This window comes from Dipodomys merriami, unplaced genomic scaffold (assembly GCF_024711535.1).
Source record: "Dipodomys merriami isolate MVZ:Mamm:240054 unplaced genomic scaffold, mDipMer1.0.p SCAF_1521, whole genome shotgun sequence".
In the NCBI taxonomy this organism is placed as follows: domain Eukaryota; kingdom Metazoa; phylum Chordata; class Mammalia; order Rodentia; family Heteromyidae; genus Dipodomys; species Dipodomys merriami.
This window is the reverse complement of record NW_027202851.1, coordinates 52,059-71,302: the sequence shown is the minus strand read 5'-3', so window position 1 is coordinate 71,302 and position 19,244 is coordinate 52,059. Positions and strand designations below refer to the sequence as shown.

Below are 19,244 nucleotides of genomic sequence, written 5' to 3'. Positions count from 1 at the left end.
AGCCTAATAAACTCCATCTTTCATATACTTAAGATTTATTTGGACATTTTTTGAAATTTTAGCCTTTAGGATATATATATATATATATGTTTGTGTATATATGTATGAACAGTCATATGTACATATGCATACATCTATATGTAATGTATGTATTTGTGTGTGTGTGTGTGTGTGTGTGGCCATATTTCAACAGAAACCTAGAAGACAGCAATCTCATATTGGCTCTCGGCACAACAATTTATTTATTTATTTTTTTTTATTTTTTTATTTTATTTTTTTTTAATTGTATTTTATTTTATTTGAGAACATACTGTACAGGGGGGCTACAATTACATGGGCAGGATAATGCATACATTTCTTACCAAGCATTGCAGCCTCCTCCTTTGTTTACCCTTCACTTCCCTTCCCCGCCTCCCCCCTCCCCCCACCCAATTTTACCCCCCTCCCCCCACCCAATTATACCCCCCTCCCCCCCCACACCGACATTGTAAAGCTGGTTTTGACATGACATTTTGTACTTCTCATTGTTGCAACAGGTCCACCTGAATCCTTAAACGACTTGTTTGTCCCCATCTCCTCCACATGTTATACTGACATCAAATATAGTGAAAGCGGGGGTTACACTGTGGGGGAGGGACATACAAAGCAACAAAGAAATAATCTTATAAATGCGTTAGAAACACATGCATGAAAGAAACAAAAACATTAAAATACATATTTAAGGGTTCATTTTCCTAACATCACATTATCTGACCTTTTCCGCTTGACTCATACCTATACTAGATATTGCAAATAAGGGAAACCATGGGACCTATGTTTCTTTGGGCCTGGCTTACTTCACTTAATATAATTTTTTCCAAACCTTTCCATTTCCTAACAAATGGGGAAATGTCATTCTTTCTGATGGAGGCATAGAATTCCATTGTGTATATATACCACATTTTCTTGATCCATTCATCTACTGAGGGGCATCTGGGTTGGTTCCATATCTTAGCTATGGTAAATAATGCTGCAATAAACATAGTTGTGCTGGTAGCTTTAGTGTGGTCTTGTTTGTAAACATTTGGGTAAATGCCCAAAAGTGGGATTGCTGGATCATAGGGGAGATCTATGTGAAGTCTTCTGAGGAACCTCCATACTGCTTTCCAAAGTGGTTGAACAAGTTTACATTCCCACCAACAATGAAGTAAGGTTCCTTTCTGTCCACATCCCCTCCAGCATCTGTTGTTGTTAGAGTTCTTGATTTTTGCTGTTCTAACTGGAGTGAGGTGATATCTCAATGTTGTTTTGATTTGCATTTCTTTTATGGCTAGGGATGTTGAACATTTCTTCATGTGTCTATTGGCTGTCCTTGTTTCTTCTTCAGAGAAGCTTCTCTTTAAGTCTTTCGCCCACTTATTTATTGGGCAGTTGATTCTTTGAGGATTTGTTGTTGGGTGGTTTAATTTTTTGAGTTCCAAGTATATTTTAGATATGAGACCCTTGTCCGTTGTATGGCTAGTAAAGATCTTCTCCCAATCGGTGGGCTTTCTATTGATCTTGCCAGCTATGTCATTTGCCCTGCAGAAGCTCTGCAATCTTATGCAATCCCATTTGTCCAACCTTTCTTTGATTTGTTGTGCTTCCGGGTCTCTATTCAGAAAATTTCGACCTGAGCCAAGGAGACCTAGGGTTTCTCCTATTCCATCCTGTAATGTTTTCAGAGTGTCTGCTTTGAGTTCAAGGTCTTTGATCCATTTGGAGTTGATTCTGGTGCAGGGTGATATATAAGGATCTAGCTTTAGTTTTCTACATGTAGTTAACCAATTTTGCCAGCACCATTTACTGAAGAGGCTGTCTTTCTTCCATTCTATTGTTTTAGCTTCCTTATCGAAGATTAGATGGCTATAGGTCTGTAGGTTCATTTCTGGGTTTTCAATTCTATTCCATTGGTCCTGAGGTCTGTTCTTATGCCAATACCGAGCTGTTTTGATTACTATGGCTTTATAGTAGAGTTTGAAATTTGGTATTGATATTCCTCCAGCAGTGTTCTTTCCGTTGAGGAGCGTTTTTGCTATTCGGGGTCTTTTATTGTTCCATATGAATTTTTGGATTGCCTCCTCTATTTCCTTGAAGAATGAGGGTGGAATTTTGATAGGTATCGCGTTGAATTTGTAGATAGCCTTGGGAAGTATTCGGCACAACAATTTATAAACATGCATTAGTTAATAGAACCAAATATATTGTAAAAGAGAGTTGAATCCAAGTTACAATTGCAACAGAATGAAATAGATTGAGATAATCAGTCCATATCTAATCAAGTCATTTTAGAAAGCTTTGTTTTAAAATTATCTTTTTACTTTAGTTTGAAGTGTTAGAAAGTTGACTTTTGAATGCTTTCATAACTCTTCATTGCTATGATAAACATAATCTTTTGATCTTCCTGTATGACTTTAATAGGTGGCTCATTGACTCATTCAAAGGATTTACAGGAAACTCCATTGTACAGTACTGACAGATCCTAGTTTACAGACAGCCCACAGTTAAAAGATGATGTTATCAGAAATCCATTGCAGCTAATAATCTATATCCTTTAGTGCATCATGAGATGAATTCAAGAAAGACTCAAAGGTAGTGAAAGTGACAAGAAAGTTTACTGGGAAAGAAATAGGACAGAGAAAAGGGACTATATGGCATAGGCATGCCATAGGAACATGGTACTTTAGATTATCTCTAGGATGCAGATGTAAGCATTAGGTTAAACAGAGGAATAATTAGGAGTAGGAGACAAATGTATGTGTAGTCAAGCATCCCAGTTACCGGGTGGCCTTGTTATACAGGAATTCAATCATGAGAAACTGAGAAGCCACACCTTGAGAGGTCAAATTGGGAGTCCTTATTAGGAAGCTGACGACTGCAGGTGGACATCAGTCCCAAAGACCTGCAGCCCAGAAAGTATCTTGCACAAAGCTTTTAAAAGCAAAAGCCCATGGGCCTGGGAAGGTGGCTCAGTGGTAGAGTGCTTGCCTTGCATGCCTGAGGCCCTAGGTTCGATTCCTCAGCACCACATAAGCAAAAAGAAAAAAGCTGGAAGTGGCGCTGTGGCTCAAGTGGTAGAATGCTCGCCTTGAGCTGAAGGCCCAGAGTTCAGGCCCCACGACTGGACACCCCCCCCCAAAAAAAAAGCCAACCAAAGCAGACCATATACAGGAATACTCAGGGCTTAGCAAAGCAAACCATATAGGGGAACAATCAGAGCTGAGCAAATCAAACCATCCAGGGAAATACTCAGGAGTGAGCAACTCAAACCTGGAATAATCAAGGGTGAGCATTCTCTGAATCAAAGCTTTCCAAGGAATAAACAGCATGATGCCTTTGCAATTCAAAGAATGGCCTATCTCACCCTTAGGCTTTTTGGAGCTGGGTGAAAAGCCCCCACTACCCAGCAAGACACCAGGATGGTGGTGAGAACAAGACATTGTTACTTAGACCCAGTATCCTATTTCAGCCTGTCTGGTCATTCTCAGTTCTGCTTCCTCTGGGCTCCAGAGAAGTTGTTATTGTTATCATCACTTGAGGGGAGTGATCTGGTTCCCCTGAGATGAATTTTCTGGCTCCAGGGTGCAGCCTGATCACTAATGATAATTATCCTCATTTGAGATGATGTGTCCTGTAAGGCTCTGCTGGTCCTTGGGGGTAGTTTTAGTGTTTTGTCATAAAGATGTTATTGATAAGCCCCACCTTTCCTGGAATCCCAGAGATTTATCTTGCTTCTAGTTAATTTCTGGCAGCAAAATCAGTTTAAGTACCTGTTATAAATACATGTTCAATAGACTGAAAATGGGTTATCTATCTATGGTAAGAGCAACAGCATAAGCATCTTGGGTTTGAGTACGTATTGAAATAGCCTGTGAGAAGTTCCTGGCCCTTGGTCCATCTATAGGACAGACATCACTGGTAAGTCAGAAATTATTTATTTTTTGAGACCTGTGATTGCAACCTCCATTTTAAATTCTCTTTGCATTTCCCTATCACTCATGGTTAGCTGCTATAATATTATACAGATTGTGCTATTTTAGACATTGAGAACAATTCCTCATTGGTAGTGGTTCTTGGACTTCTGCCCAGCAGGTGGTGCTACTTGCCCTTATTGAGTGCCATCTAGCTAAAGGCAAAACTGCTAATATTATATAGGAGGATTAAAACAAAAATGGAGGGAGCCAGGCACTGGCTCCCAGTTCAAAACCATTCCTGATGACTGTAAGAGTTCATGAGATACCTGTCTCCAATTAACCACCAGAAAATTGGAAGTGGTGCTGTGGCTCAAATTGGTAGAGTGCTAGCCTTGAGTTAAAAAGCTCAGAGCCGGGCGCTGGTGGCTCACGCCTGTAATCCTAGCTACTCAGGAGGCTGAGATCTGAGGATTGTGGTTCAAAGCCAGCCCAGGCAGGAAAGACTGTGAGACTCCTATCTCCAATAAACCACTAGAAAACTGGAAGTGGTACTGTAGCTCAAGTGGTAGAGTGCTGAAGAGCTGAGGGACAGTGCCCAGGCTCAGAGTTCAAGCCCCACGACCAACCAAAAAAAAAAAAAATGCTTAGAGACCCTGGTCCCAAGTTCAAGTTTCACGACCCATAAAAACAAAAAGGAAAAGGAAGGAGCCAACCTGAAAAGAAGCTTTCATTTCCTACTTATTACCTCTAATAGTTCATTTCAGAAATTTCCTCTGAGTCCAGCATTCCAGATAAGCCAGGGAAGTGGCCTAGTAAATGACTATTTCCACGGATGAACTAATGCCAGCTCTTGCAGTGAGATACAGCGTACACTCTTACTGACAATAGATTTTGGGTTATTAGAAGAAGCAAACAGAACATCTTACACAGAAACAAGTCTATTTTATTCTCGTCCTTGAGAATTAAGGAGCTAGCAGGTGGGAAGAGAAAATCCTAAGTAGGCTTCCTGAACTAAGGAAATCACCGGCATTTATTTGTTTATTCATTCATCATTTATTTATCTATATCAGTATTGGAGCTTGAATTTAGGGCATTACACTTTTACATTCTTGTTTGTCTTTTTTTTTTTTTTATCAGTCATGGGGCTTGAACTCAGGGCCTGTGCACTGTCCCTGAGCTTTTTCATTCAAGGCTACTGCTCCACTACTTTTAGCCATAGCACCACTTCTGGTTTTCTGGTGGTTAATTGGAGGTAAGAGTTTCACTGAGTTTCTTGCTTGGTCTGGCTTAGAACTGCAATCCTCAGATTGCAGATCTCAACCTCCAGAGTAGCTGGGATTACAGGCCTGAGCCAGAACACCTGGCTTTGTTTGGCTTCTTTGTGCAAGGTTAGCACTCTACAATTTGAGCCATTGTTTCACTTCTTGCTTCTCAGTGATTAATTGGAGATAAGAGCCTCACAGACTTTATGGCCTAGGCATGAGTCACTGGTATGCTGGCATGACTAGACTTTTATCAGCTTGCTGGTTTTATCAGTGGACTAGGATCTGATGATTTTTTCACTGGCTGAGAGTACGGTATTTTTTAAAGAAGTTTCTTCCCTCTGCAAGATTTAGATCAATGACAAGTTTGTCCTTAGAGACATCGAGGCGCCACTGTGGGTTTTCAAAATGTATTCGATCTTGATGATAAGAGTAGGAGGGTACGAAAAGACATTCTGCACACTGCTGACAGAGTGGGGGGGAGGCAGTAATGAAGCCGGTGACTTAAGGTAATTAAAGTTCAAGAGCTGTGCTTCATCTTAGTGGTAGTGGCTGACAAGCTCAATGAACTTTATTTTAAAGCTGTATTTCTTTTCTTTGACCTGATTTCTCTTTGACCCAATAGCTTTCCTTTGTAGCTAGTAATTGCATCCTTTGTAATTCCCAAAACAAATCTTTTGTCCTAGAGGATCTGGATTTCTGAATTTGTTGTAAGGTAAATCCAGTCAGCAGGATACAGAGAAGCCACATTTTGGAAAGATCGAATTAGGAGTCTTTATTAGAAAGCCCGCATCTGCATGCTAGACTATTGAGTCAAAGACCAGCAGCCCAGAACAAAGCTTGAACCAGCTTTTAAAGACAAAACAACAACAACCATCAACCAACCAAACAAAAAAACCACATGCAAGCAGGGCACTGTTGGCCCACACCTGTAATCCTAGCTACTCTGGAGGCTGAGATCTGAGGATCATGGTTCAAAGCCAGCCCAGGCAGGAAAGTTTGTGAGATGCTTATTTCCAGAAAACAGGAAGTAACACTGAGGCTCAAGTTTGTAGGGTCCTTACCTTTAGCTGAAGAGCTGAGGTACAGTGCCCAGGCCAAAACAACAACAACAACAATAACAAAAACCTCACATGCTTGGGGTGGAGCTCCAAATCCTACAGAAACAGACCTATTAGGGCAGCAGCTCAGGTATCAGTTTAAACCTTCCCCATAGAGAATATGCCCAAACCTTCTATATTTGAAGATAATCAGAGGGAAGCAAGTCAGATCATTAGAGGAAACTGAAGGCCAGCATATTAAGTTAACAAAGCTTTCCTAGGGCTATGACATCTGCATTTCTTTGAAGCAGAACTCTCCAAGCTAGGTATCTGTATTTATTTATTTATTTATTTATTTTTTGGGTCTGGTCGTGGGGCCTGAACTCTGGGCCTGGGTGCTGTCCCTCAGCTCCTCAGCTCAAGGCTAGCGCTCTACCACTTGAGCCACAGAACCACTTCCAGTTTTCTGGTGGTTAATTGGAGATAAGAATCTCACAGACTTTCCCTTGTGTCCTTTTTGAGATCTGCCTAAATCAGGTTCCTCAGCCAACCAGAAATGATTTTATAAACCAGAGTATTAAACAGGCTATGCTGCTATAGCCCAAGATATAAACCACTTTCAACAGGCTGCCTAGAGGCAATGGGCGGTACTTAGAGTGCCAATCAGTCTCAGTTTAAAAACATCTACTGGGTTTTATTTAAAAAAAACTTTGGGGGCTGGGGAGGTGGATCAGTGGTAGAGCACTTGCCTTGCATGCCTGAGGCCCTGGGTTCGATTCCTCAGCACCACATAAACAAAAAAAAAAGCTGGAAGTGGTGCCGTGACTCAAGTGGTAGAGTGCTAGCCTTGAGCTGAAGAGCTGAGGGACAGTGCCCAGGCCCAGAGTTCAGGCCCCACGACCTGACCCCCCCCCCAAAAAAAAAAAAAAAAAAACCTCTGGCAAGTAATTGTTAGTCAATTGTTAACAAGTTATACATAACTTCTATCTCATTGATCTCCTTGTTGCTTTAATTGGAAATAAAAAGGGCTTTTGAAACAAAGATTCCTTTGCCACAGTTCAAAGCCATCCCAGGGCACAAAAAAAATCCCTCTAAAACTCTGTCTCCCAGCTAATCAGCACAGAGCCAGGCTGAAGCCATGGCTCAAGACTCACCTCTATCCAGCCAAAGGCTGAAAGTGGCATTGTGACTCTTAAGTTGAAGAGCACTAGCCTCGAGCAGAAGTGCTCAGGGACAGTGCCCAGGCCTTGAGTCCAAACTTGGTAAATGCCAACTGGATAAGCTATCCCAGCAATAGATGCTGAAGCACCCGCCAGGACAAAGTCAGTCCTGACAATGGAAAACCATGGAAAGTAGTAAGAGGAGATGACATCCTAAATGGAGTCACTTTATGCTCTCTTTCAAAATTAATCAGAGCTGGGAGATCAAAAGAAATAGTTGCTTGTCCACCTAATGTGCATACCTGTCAGCCTTCTAACTGGACCAAAAGTTAACAGTCTTGCCTTTATTTGTATTTATAGTATCCTCTGACTGGTACTCCCAACCAGTCCATTATGCTCTCCCCTACCCAGTTGCACAAAAGACCCCAGACATCCCCTTCCTGCCTTCCTTGCCCCAGAGTCCAGTTATTCCTCCTTTCCTGTAATGGGCTACGATTGGGCTTCCAAATGGAACATTTCTGGCCCATGCCCAATGTGGGTTCTCCTATGTCATTCATGTTAACTGACCTTGTCACTATGTTAGCTTTTTGCTTGATCTTTCCAAAAGTCTCTTTCAACAGGATAACATCATCTCCCTCCTCTCCCCCCCATACCACCTGAGAACAAGTCAAGGCCATCCTGTTCCTACAGGCAACTGGAGACATCACTTACACTGCCCTGCCTTGCCCAGCTCAGACCCAGACCCCAAAGACCCCAGCCACAGGGATTCCTTGATGCTCCTAGGCCAGCAGGAAGTAGACCAAAGAACCCATGATACCCATTGGTTCTGGTACCTTTAATATCTCTGCTACCTCCTCCTCAGGTTACTGTGAACCTAAAGCAGGAAAAGTCTTACTCCCCTTCCTCCAGGATGTCGGGTCAGGTACCATGCTATGTCTCCAATCTGAGACAGAAAAGGCAATTTCAGGTCTTTGATAGCCCCTTGTGGAAATCTATCCTCCCAAGGCATATTCCTCTCTTGGGCTGCTAACAGCAATTTTTGCCTTAACAGCAATTTTGGCTTTTATTAATTGTGTCTTGCATTTTAGATAACTATTGTCATGGAAAAAGGAGGACCTTTACCAACCACTGTCAAGCAGATGCTTCTTGGATGGTACCCAGCCTAGCAATGAAGCAGAGACCCCTGACTACTTTATCCCTTTACAGAAGGAAGTAGCTCCAGAAGAAACGGCCCATACTCCCTGTCATGGTACTGTAAGGTCTGCTCCTGGATGGTGAGCAGACTTCACCCTCCTCTCAGTAAAGTCTCCACCCACTTGTGTTACCTAGGCAACTGGCACACCTGGAAGAGGTCACATCTGCATCTGCTGAGGTCACATCTGAATTTGATGTGGCCACACCCTTCTCTGCCCATACCCTAGATGAGGCCTAGCCCAGGCCCAGATGCTCTCTTTCCCGGCTCTTTCTTTCTCAGCTCTTTCCTTCTCAGATCTTTCCCAGCTTTTTCTTTGCCAGTTCTCTCCCAGCTCTTTTCCAACTCTTTCCCAGCTCTCTCTCTTTCCCAGCTCTTTCCCAGTTCTTTCCTGGCTGTCTCTCTTTCCCAGCTCTTTCTTTCCCAGTTCTTTCCCAGCTCTCTCTCTTTCCTAGCTCTCTTTCCCAGCTCTCTCTCTTTCTCAGGTCTTTCCCAGGCCTTTCCCAGCTGCATGGAGTGCCAACCTGGCCTGGTCCCAGCAGGTCTACTGAATAAGCCTACCCCTTACCTGAATACCACATGCGTGGTGCTGTTCTTACTCGGCTACCTCTTTTTAAAAACCTAACAGGTACCCCCTATTTTTATTAAACAACAGAGTGGGGAATGTAAGCATTATGCCCACCTTTGGTCCTCAGCTCCACCCAGATCCGATGCTTCCCTGCCCTGGAGTTCCTGCCATACTGCTGATCCTCCCTCTCTCTACCCAGACCCACCTGAACTTCCTTATACTTCACTTCCTACCCCCCAGACCATGCTGCTACCTAGATAGTAGAGGCTGCCATGTGCTCTCTCTCCAGGGGAAATATGGCTCCTCTAATAAATCTTGTAATAATCTTTCTCCTGTGCCTGCCTGTCTCTGCATGGTCCCCTGGCATGGATGTGAAGGATCCTTTCATTGATCCTTTCGCTGACATAATGTGTCATTGAATACTGACATAGTAGTATATTGAATGGTATTGAATGTGTGTGCTGTGAAACAGTGTGACATATTCAGCTGTAAAATCAGGAGTTATAAGTTAGAGCTATGTAATTTAGAGGTAAGGACACACACAGGGAGCCATCCCCAAGGCAACTAGCCCATCACCATCACCAGACTCAGCCAAAGTAAAGCTGCCACCAAGGCAACCCTGATAATCAGACATAGCCAGAAATGAAGGCCCAGCCTAAACATATAAAAAACCCAGGGCAGCAGAGACAGCGAGATGGCCTCCCCAAGTGAGGTGACTCTATGCCAGACTGGCCCTCCACTGGAACCACCCTGGCAAGCCGGCCGCTTCTCCCTTCAGCGACTCAGAGCAGCCTGGAGGACACTCTTGATAGACTCCCCTCAACCTCTGGACCAAGTGATGTGACACTTGAGTTTCTCTGGGTGTGGGACATGAAGAATCCCTCACATCCATCCCAGGGGACCACGCAGGGGCAGGAAGGCACAGGAGAAAGATTACAAGGTTTATTAGAGGAGCCATATTTCCCCCAAGAGGGGGCACATGGCACCCTCCACTATCCAGAAAACAGGAGGGGGTCTGGGGGTAGGAAGTGAGGTTGATGAGAGCTCAGCTGGGTCTGGGTGGAGAGAGGGAGGGGCCAGCTGTATGGAACGAACTCCAGGGCTGGAAGGAGCTCAGGTCTGGGTGGAGCTGAGGATCAAAGGTGGACATAATACTAAGAGGACATGCTTAGTAGAATTAGGCATACGAGTTAGTTACTGGTTTGGATTGTATTTGAAGTGTTGAATAAATTGAGTGAAACTTATTAAGTCTAAGTGTGATGTGCTAAATGCAAACTCAGCACAAGTAGGAATGTTGAATCTAACATGCGCCATGTAGTGGATGATAGGGTATTGGGTTTAACTGGTGTCATCTTGTTTTCATGGTGGAGGCAGGGGAGTCCCACCTCCCAGGTGATGGGTGTGCCTGAGATCCTAGAGGCAGGGGTAGGGGCTTGGACAAGAGGTTACTGGAACTTCTAGTCTTAGGCTGTGATCTCTCAAGCTCTGTGACCCTGCCCCTGACCTGACTCTATTTAGGTCTGGACCAGCTTAGGAGCAGGTATATTATGCCATGTGTCTCCTTTCTGCTCTATTAATGCTATAATTCACAAAGTGAGAGAAACTAGGAAATTTATTTTCACCTGGGCCACACTGGGAAGGTAGCCACTCCAGAAAGCTCTCTTCCCATATGGACAAGTTTCAGGCTTATATCCAGAAAAAACAAAAATAGGGATCCAAGAGATGTACACATTCGCTTCTGAATCACACAGGTTAGGCACTCTACAGAAATTGAAGCATGGGGAATAGCAGCCAGGAATTAAAGATAAGCATTATGTTAATGGGTAGTTTGACTAAAAATACATAAGCATTATTTTGTTTGTTTTAGGCTCTACACTTCCTCATAGACAGTAATATATAGTAAAAATGAAAAAAATAAAATGATTGAGCTTTCAATGCAGAATTATTGGTATAGAATTTAGCTATACCGGGCTGGGAAGGTGGCTCAGTGGTAGAGCGCTTGCCTTGCATGCATGAGGCTCTGGGTTCAATTCCTCAGCACCACATAAGCAAAAAGAAAAAAGCCGGAAGTGGTGCTGTGGCTCAAGTGATAGAGCCCTAGCCTTGAACTAAAGAGCTGAGGGACAGCGCCCAGACCCAGAATTCAGGCCCCATGACCGGACCCCCCCCCAAAAAAAGAATTTAGCTATACCAATAATTGGACTGGCCTAAGTACTGGTATTTTATAGCATGTTAATTCTTCCTGTTAGCAAAGACAAAACCAGACAACTATGTAAGAGAGACTGAATGGGTTAAAGCCTATATGGAAATAAGGTAAAGTGGGAAGAAAAATGGAGGACAGCTAGTATGGTCCCTGGAATTTATTCCTGACTCAAAAATGGTTAAGTGCTTATAAAAACTGACTGCTAAGGGCTGGTAATATGGCTTAGTGGTAAAGTGCTTGTCTAGCATACATGAAGCCCTGGGTTCGATTCCTCAGCACCATATAAACAGAAAAAGCCAGAAAGGGCTCTGTGGCTCAAGTGGCCACCTTCCCAGCCCCTCACAAGACTCTTATCTCCAATGAACTACCAAAAAAATCAATAGTGAAACTATGGCCCAAGTGGTACCATTCCATCCTTGAACAAAAAGCTCAGGAACAGTGCCCAAGTCCTGAGTTCCAGCCCCAGTATGGATTTTAAAAAAGACACGAGTGGGCTGGGAAGGTGGCTCAGTGGTAGAGCGATTGCCTTGCATGCCTGAGGCCCTGGGTTCGATTCCTCAGCACCACATAAGCAAAAAGAAAAAAGCTGGAAGTGGTGCTGTGGCTCAAGTGGTAGAGCGCTAGCCTTGAGCTGAAGAGCAGAGGGACAGCGCCCAGGCTCAGAGTTCAGGCCCCATGACCGGACCCCCCAAAAAAACCAAAACACGAGTTTTTTAGAAAAATAAGGTTAAGTGAAGAGCATACAGGGAAATAGTACACAACACAGACATGAGTGAAAGTGTAAGGTCCACTCCTAGATGGCGAGAATGGCGAGAAGACTCCACCCTCCTCGCAGCAAAGTCTCCACCCAGTACCTGCGTTACCTAGGCAACTGGCACACCTGGAAGAGGTCACATCTGCATCTGCTGAGGTCACATTTGAATTTGATGTGGTCACACCTTTCTCTGCCCATACCCTAGATAAGGCCTAGTCCAGGCCCAGATGCTCTTTCTCACCTCTTTCCTTCTCAGCTCTTTTCCAGCTCTCTTCTCTTTCCCAGCGATCTCTCTCTATCTCCCAGCTTTCTTCTCTTGCCCAGCTTTCTCTCCCAGCTCTTTCCCAGCTCTCTTTCCCACCTCTTTTCCTAGCTCTTTTCCAGTCTTTCTCACCTCTTTCCCAGCTCTTTTTTTCTCAGCTCTTCCCCAGCTCTTTCTTTCCCAGCTCTCTCCCAGCTCTCTTTCCTAGCTCTTTCCCAGGCCTTTCCCAGCCATGTGGAGGGCCAAGATGGCCTGATGCCAGCCATAACGATGAATAAACTTATTCCTTGCCTGAATACCACGTGCATGATGCTGTTCTTATTTGGCTACCTCTTTTTAGAAACCTAACATAAATGGTGCCATTATGCCAACATGCTGACCAGTGTCTCCCTCAGCCTCATCAAGGCCCCTTTCCCACTCCCCCAATTTTGCCTGGTGATCAAGTGTTTCTCAAGACCCTTCATCCATCTGGTTTACACCCTAAGTTGACAGGCCCTCACCAGGTTTTGCTGACCACCCCCATAGCAGTCAAGCTCAAAGGACAGTCACAGTGGATTCACCTGTCAAGAATAAAAAGGGCTCCTTCCCCCTTCTATACCAACACTGACTTTGAGGTACACCTGTTCCCCCCTTGGGTCTACCAAGCCCCCTGCCTGAGAAGGCTTTCTCCAGGAGACTCGCTTCTTGCAGACATCATGTAACTGGCAGACCTGGAAGCAGTCACCTTCCCCTCCTACTAGGTCACATCCCAGGCTACCTCCCATCTGACCTTAGGAGGGTCCCAGACCCTGAGGTCACATCCAGATCCAGTGTGGCCATACCTTTCCCCCCACCTGGCCACACCTCTTCCTGTGCCTGGCCTAGATAAGTCCTGGCCCAGAGGTGGGTGGCCCCTCTTCCTTCCCCCCAACTTTCCTTTTCAGCCATACTTCTCTACCATGCATGGTGGAGGCGGGGGGGGGGGGTGGTGGTAAGCAGTTTGGTAAATAAACTTTTTTTCCTGCCTGAATAGCATGTGGTGTTCTCTTCATCGGCTACCTAATGAAACCTACCTATTTAATATACCTTACAGAAAGCACATCTGATAACAGGGGCAAAAATGTTTTAGCATCATGGGTATTTCCAATAAATATCATCTACCATGTGGTCAAGATAACACTGGTTAGAATCAGCATCCCTACTTCAAATGGAAATCAGAGTTTTAGGCCAAGAGACCAATTGCAGAGGTTCTGTGTGTTAGGCACAGCCACTTGCCCCAACATGACCAATAGATAGGTAATGGTAAAGGGAAGAAGAAGATTTATCAGCCTTGCTATCAAGCATCCACAGCTAACAGAGACACAGAAAACACTTCAGTTCATCTTCAGGGCACAGACATGAGTGTTAGGTTTAGTTAGAAGAGAAATTTTGGGCAGGAGCAAAAGGCAAGCGGTCCTGCCAAAATATGGTGTGGTTAGCTGGTACGGGGGGCTCATGCCTGTAATTCTAGCTACTCAGGAAGCTGGGATCTGAGATCTGAAATCAGCCCAGGCAGGAAAATCCATGAGTTTTTGTTGTTGTTGTTGTTTGTTGTCAGTTGTGGGGCTTGAAGAGGGGATGCTGGATCTAACGGGTGCCATCTTGGTCATGCGGTGGATAGGGAATTTCATTTTACTGGTTCCATCTTGTCTTCCTAGTGGAAGAAGGGGAAGTCCCACTTCCCAGGTGATGTATGTGCCTGAATTCTTAGAGGCAGGGGTGGGACTTGGACAATAGTTTACTGGACCTGCCAGTAGTGGGTCATGAACTTCCAAGCTCCCTGTGACCTGACTCTAGTTTAGGTTCAGACCAGCTCAGACCTCATGCCAGGCCTCATGTGCTGTGTCCTTTCTGGCTCTTGTCCAGTCACCATGGTCTCCCACTTCAGCTTTCCGTTGGGGTTGATCTGGGTTGTTTGTATTGTTTTTCTCCTCTGACTTTCCTGCTCTCATGGCTCAGGTTTCTAACAGTGTTAAGTGTGTTAGAGGGGCTGCAGGTCTTTTTGACAATAGTCTGCTTGCAGATGCTGGCCTTTTAATAAAAACTTCCATTTGACCTCTCAAAATGTGGCTTCTTTGTATCTCACCAATTGGATTCACCTTTCAACAAACTCAGGGTCTGGGTACTCTCCCTGAGCTTTTCACTCAAGGCTAGTTAGTGCTCTACCACTTTGAGCTACAGCACAACTTCCAGTTTTCTGGTGGTTAATTGGAGATAAGAGTTTCACAGACTTTCCTGCCCAATTAGGCTTTGAACTGGGATTCTCAGATCTCAGCTTCCTGAGTAGTTAGAATTACAAACATGAGACCCTGGTGCCTGCTTCATGAGATTCTTATTTACAATTAAATACCAAAAAGCTGGAAATGGAGGTATGACTTAAGTAGTAAAGTGGCAGCTTGAAGCAAAAAAGCCAAGCAAGAGTATAAGGCCCTGAGAGTTGAAGCTCCAATACTGGCGCTCTTCCTCTCTCTCTCTCTCTCTCTCTCTCTCTCTCTCTCTCTCTCTCTCTCACACACACACACACACACACACACACGACCTAGTTGATCATGATCTCAGTCCTCCTTATATCATCACAGAATTCATATTATCAACAGTAAATGTTTTCCCACATCTAAAGTAGAACATCACTTATTTGACAAATATAGCACTTGCTGATACTGGAAATGTTTGTGATGGAACAATCGTACTTATATCATGTTACTAACAATAGAGCAAGGTGTCAGTGGCTCATGATTGTAATCTTAACTATTGAGGAAACAGATCTGAGGATTGAGGTTCAAAGCCAGACTAGGCAGAAAAGTCCCATGAGACTCTTATCTTTAATTAGCCAACAAAAAATAAAAAATGGAGGTGAGGCTCAATGGCAAAGCACCAGTCTTGATCTAAAAAGCTAAAAAAGAGCAACCTGACCCTGAGTTCAAACTGCATACTCCCCCCCTCACACACAAAGAAGATATTAGCATAGCACTTTATTATTTAAGACCAACTTTCCCTTGCATTCTTCTTATAAGTCTCCAAATTACTTGCTGATGCTCTACACTATTCTATAATTAATATGCCTTAGGATATGATCCTTTAAGAAACCATAGATCACTTTCTTAGCTTACTGTTTTATTTTATTCATTTTTTCCATGCTGAGGATCAAACTCAGAGCCTTGAACATGCTTGGTCAGTACTCTATTACTGAGTTATTTCCCCAGTCCCTTAAACTTGTTCCTTGAAACACTAGTTGCCAGCTACTCAGGAGATGCAGGCAAGAGGACTATGAGTTTGAAGCCAGTCAAGGTAAAGTTAGTGAGGCCCTGTCTGACTCAAAAGCAAAATATAGGGCTGGGAATGTGGCTTAGTGGTAGAGTGCTTGCTTAGCATACATGAAGCCCTGGGTTCAATTCCTCAGTATCATATAAATAAAAAAAGCCATAAGTGGTGCTGTGGCTCAAGTAAGTAGTAGAGTGCTAGCTTTGAGCAAAAGAAGCCTAGGAACAGTGCCCAGGCCCTGAGTTCAAGCCCCAGGACTGGAAAAAAAATCCCTCCAAAACAAAATCAAAAGGAAATATAAGCAAAAGGCTAGGTTGAGCACTTGCCTAGCAAGCTTTAGATTCTGGTTTAGTATCTCAGGTTCTCTCTCTCTCTCTCTCTTTCTCCCTCTCTCCCTCTCTTTCACAGTCTTTCTCAGCTCTTTCTTTCTCAGCTCTTCCCCAGCTCTTTCTCTCTCTTTTCTCCCTTCCTTCCTTCCTTCCTTCCTTCCTTCCTTCCTTCCTTCCTTCCTTCCTTCCTTCCTTCTTTCTTTCCTTCCTTCTTTCCTTCCTTCTTTTTTTTCTTGTTTTAGGTCCTAAGGCTAGAATTCAGGGCCTGCTCACTGTACATAAACACTTTTGCTCAAGGCTAGAACTCTACCACTTCAACCACACCTTCACTTCTAGATATTTGGAGATAAGAGTCACATAGGCTTTTCTGCTTAGGCTGGCTTGAACCACAATTGTCAGATCTCAGCCTCCTGAGTATCTAGGATTACAGACTTGAGCCACCAGTGCCTGGCTTAGTATCTCAGTTTATCCATAATTTGTACTTTGGCCTAGATAGCTTTTCTATCCTCATTGAAGTGAGTTTAGGGACCAGATCACCAATTGTCTCCTGAAACTACAGCTAACTCTCTCTGAGGCCACTTAATCTGCCATGCTTTGCAAATTTCTTTGTGTCATGACTCATTCTTTGATGTTTGTACCCTTTGCCTAAGACTAGTCTCAGAGTGAACTTAGTGTTCCACATGAGAGGGTAGGCTCACAGGAAAAGATGCTTTCTCTCACCACGCCCACATCACCATGAGGACTTTCCTTTCTCTACTGCCGTAGACTTCTTGGGAACAAAGAAAAGAATACAAACTCTGCTATTCAGATTCTCATACCAAGACCACTGCAACCAGCAGCGTGAATGCTTGATCTGAACCAGGTGAGTTATGATAGTTCATGATAGGATTATTGATTTCAAGGCTCAGAATCACTGGGTGGAGACTGATTTTTCAGATGGTAAAGAAGAGAAAATGAGGGGCTGGGAAGGTGACTCAGTGGTAGAGTGCTCCCCTTGTATGCATGAAGCCCTGGGTTCGATTCCTCAGCAGCAGATAAGCAGAAAAAGCCGGAAGTGGTGCCATGGCTTAAGTGGCAGAGTGCTAGCCTTGAGCTGAAGAGCTGAGGGACAGAGCCCAGGCCAGGAGTTCAGGCCCCACAACTGACACACACACATACACATACACAGACACACACACACAAGAATAGAAAATGATACATTTTATGTTCTTTTGAACACAGAATCTCCTAAGAGTTTAGTTGCTCTCTAGAGCTAGCTGGAGATTGATGGGTTCCTCAGTTTAAGTATAAAGAGAGGCCACATAAGGTGATTAATATATTAATATATTTCTTTTACTTCCTCCCCCCCATTTCATTCATGGCTTACATATTCTGCCAGATACTTTTTTTTTCTTTTTCTTTTTTTTTAGGGGTCCAGTCGTGGGGCCTGAACTCTGGGGCCTAGGCGCTGTCCCTCAGTTCTTCAGCTCAAGGCTAGCGCTCTACCACTTGAGCCACAGTGCCACTTCTGGCTTTTTTCTTTTTGCTTATGTGGTACAGAGGAATTGAACCCAGGGCCTCATGCATGCAAGGCAAGCACTCTACCACTGAGCCACCTTCCCAGACCCCCAGATACTTTTCTATTTCCTATAAACTTTATTATTTAATGAGAGTAATCACCATGTAAACTGGGAACCACTCAGTAAAATAAAGCCCAGGTACTTTCACTGGCAGGGGAAGGAGTTTTAAAGTTTTGCTCTAGCCAGGCACTGGTAGGGTATTCAGAAAGCTGAGATCTGAGAATCATAGTTCAAAGATAGGCTAGGTAGAAAGTCTGTTGGACTCTCTCTCCTTTTTTTTTTTTTTTGGTCCGGTCCTAGGGCCTGAACTCTGGGCTTGGACGCTGTCCCTCAGCTCTTCAGCTTAAAGCTAGTGCTCTACCACTTGAGCTATAGCGCCACTTCGTTTTTTTTTTTTTTTTTTTTTTTTGCTTATGTGGTGCTGAGGAATCAAACCCAGGGTCTCATGCATGCAAAGTAAGCGCTCTACCATTGAGCCACCTTCCCAGCCCTCTGTTGGACTCTTAATTCCAATTAATCACCCCAAATCCAGAGGCAGAACTGTGGTAGAGTTCCAGTCTAGAGTGAAAAGCTAAGGGACAGTGCCCAGGCTCTTATAGTACTAAATTAATTGATTAATCAGTTAATTAATTGATAAAGTGGAGCTCCACCCACAGAAATATTTTATTGTACTTCCTTCTCTCTTCCCTGTGCACTTACAGGTGACCCTGGTAGCTGACATGGCATCTTCTCTGAAGGTCTGGGGCAGTCTTGTGGCTCTCCTCTGCCTCCAGTGCAGGCTACTTGTTCATGGCCATGACATTTCCAGGAAGGAGTTTATGGCAGAGCACTATCTAAATCCAAGCCAACAATTTCATGTGTACAGATGTGATGTACTTATGAGGGAGAAAGCTCTGAAACACAAGACCTCTCACCTGTTCATTTATGCCTCCTGGTACAAAATCAAGCAAGTATGCAATAGTGTCAACTGGAAAAAGCTTTACAGAAATGCCTACATATGGGCCCAGACTCCCATCAAAGTGCTCAAGTGCCACTGGAATAGTTTCACAAATAGCTACAGAGAGATCAGGAGCTACAGCTATGTTCAGTTCCATTGTAATATGGATGGGTATGTGGAAAGCATAGAAGACATGAAGACTATAGACACTGTCTTCTACTAGAAAGACTATGTCAGCCCCAGGGCTTTGTTGTTGTGATGTTCTTGTTTATTTTTTTTTTTTCAGATTGGTTCTTGGATTTTTGCTTAAGCTGCCCTTGAATCAAAATCCTCCTATCTATGCCTCCTGACCTGCTGCAATTATAGGTGTGCACTACCCTGCTGTGTTCCAGATTTGGGGAGAGTATTTAGTAGTTCTCAAGTGGTGCCTCTAGCCTATATAGCCACCATTACCCCTTGCTTTGCATTTGTGTATCAATGTTTTTCAATCATTTGTTATGTATCACATAGATTTTTGAAAGTACAAATTGGTTTTACAGTGTTCTTTGTGTAGAATATGACTCTGTCCTCATTTACTTAATTCACTTCTGCTTTTTTATTTTTGTTCCAGTGCTGAAGCTTGAACTCAGGTTCTGGGTGCTGTTCCTTAGCTATGCATCCAAGGTTGGGGCTCTACAACTTGAGCCACAACTCCACTACTGGCTTTGTTGATATGAAAATAATACCCTAAAGTATGGTGCTTTGTAATACTAAGTGCTTTTGTCACC

At 43.8% G+C, this 19,244-nt stretch overlaps 1 protein-coding gene across 1 annotated transcript in view; it reads left to right on the top strand.

Moving 5' to 3' along the window:
- Eddm3b (epididymal protein 3B) overlaps window positions 1-19,018 on the top strand; it is a 45,956-nt gene extending 26,938 nt beyond the window's left edge. Inside the window, exons 2-3 of the mRNA XM_070022731.1 lie at window positions 16,747-16,843; window positions 18,242-19,018. Coding sequence (XP_069878832.1) covers window positions 16,826-16,843; window positions 18,242-18,700 — 477 coding nt within the window. The 5' untranslated portion in view covers window positions 16,747-16,825 and the 3' untranslated portion in view covers window positions 18,701-19,018. The remainder of the gene's footprint in view (window positions 1-16,746; window positions 16,844-18,241) is intronic.
- The last annotated feature ends 226 nt before the right edge of the window (window positions 19,019-19,244 follow it).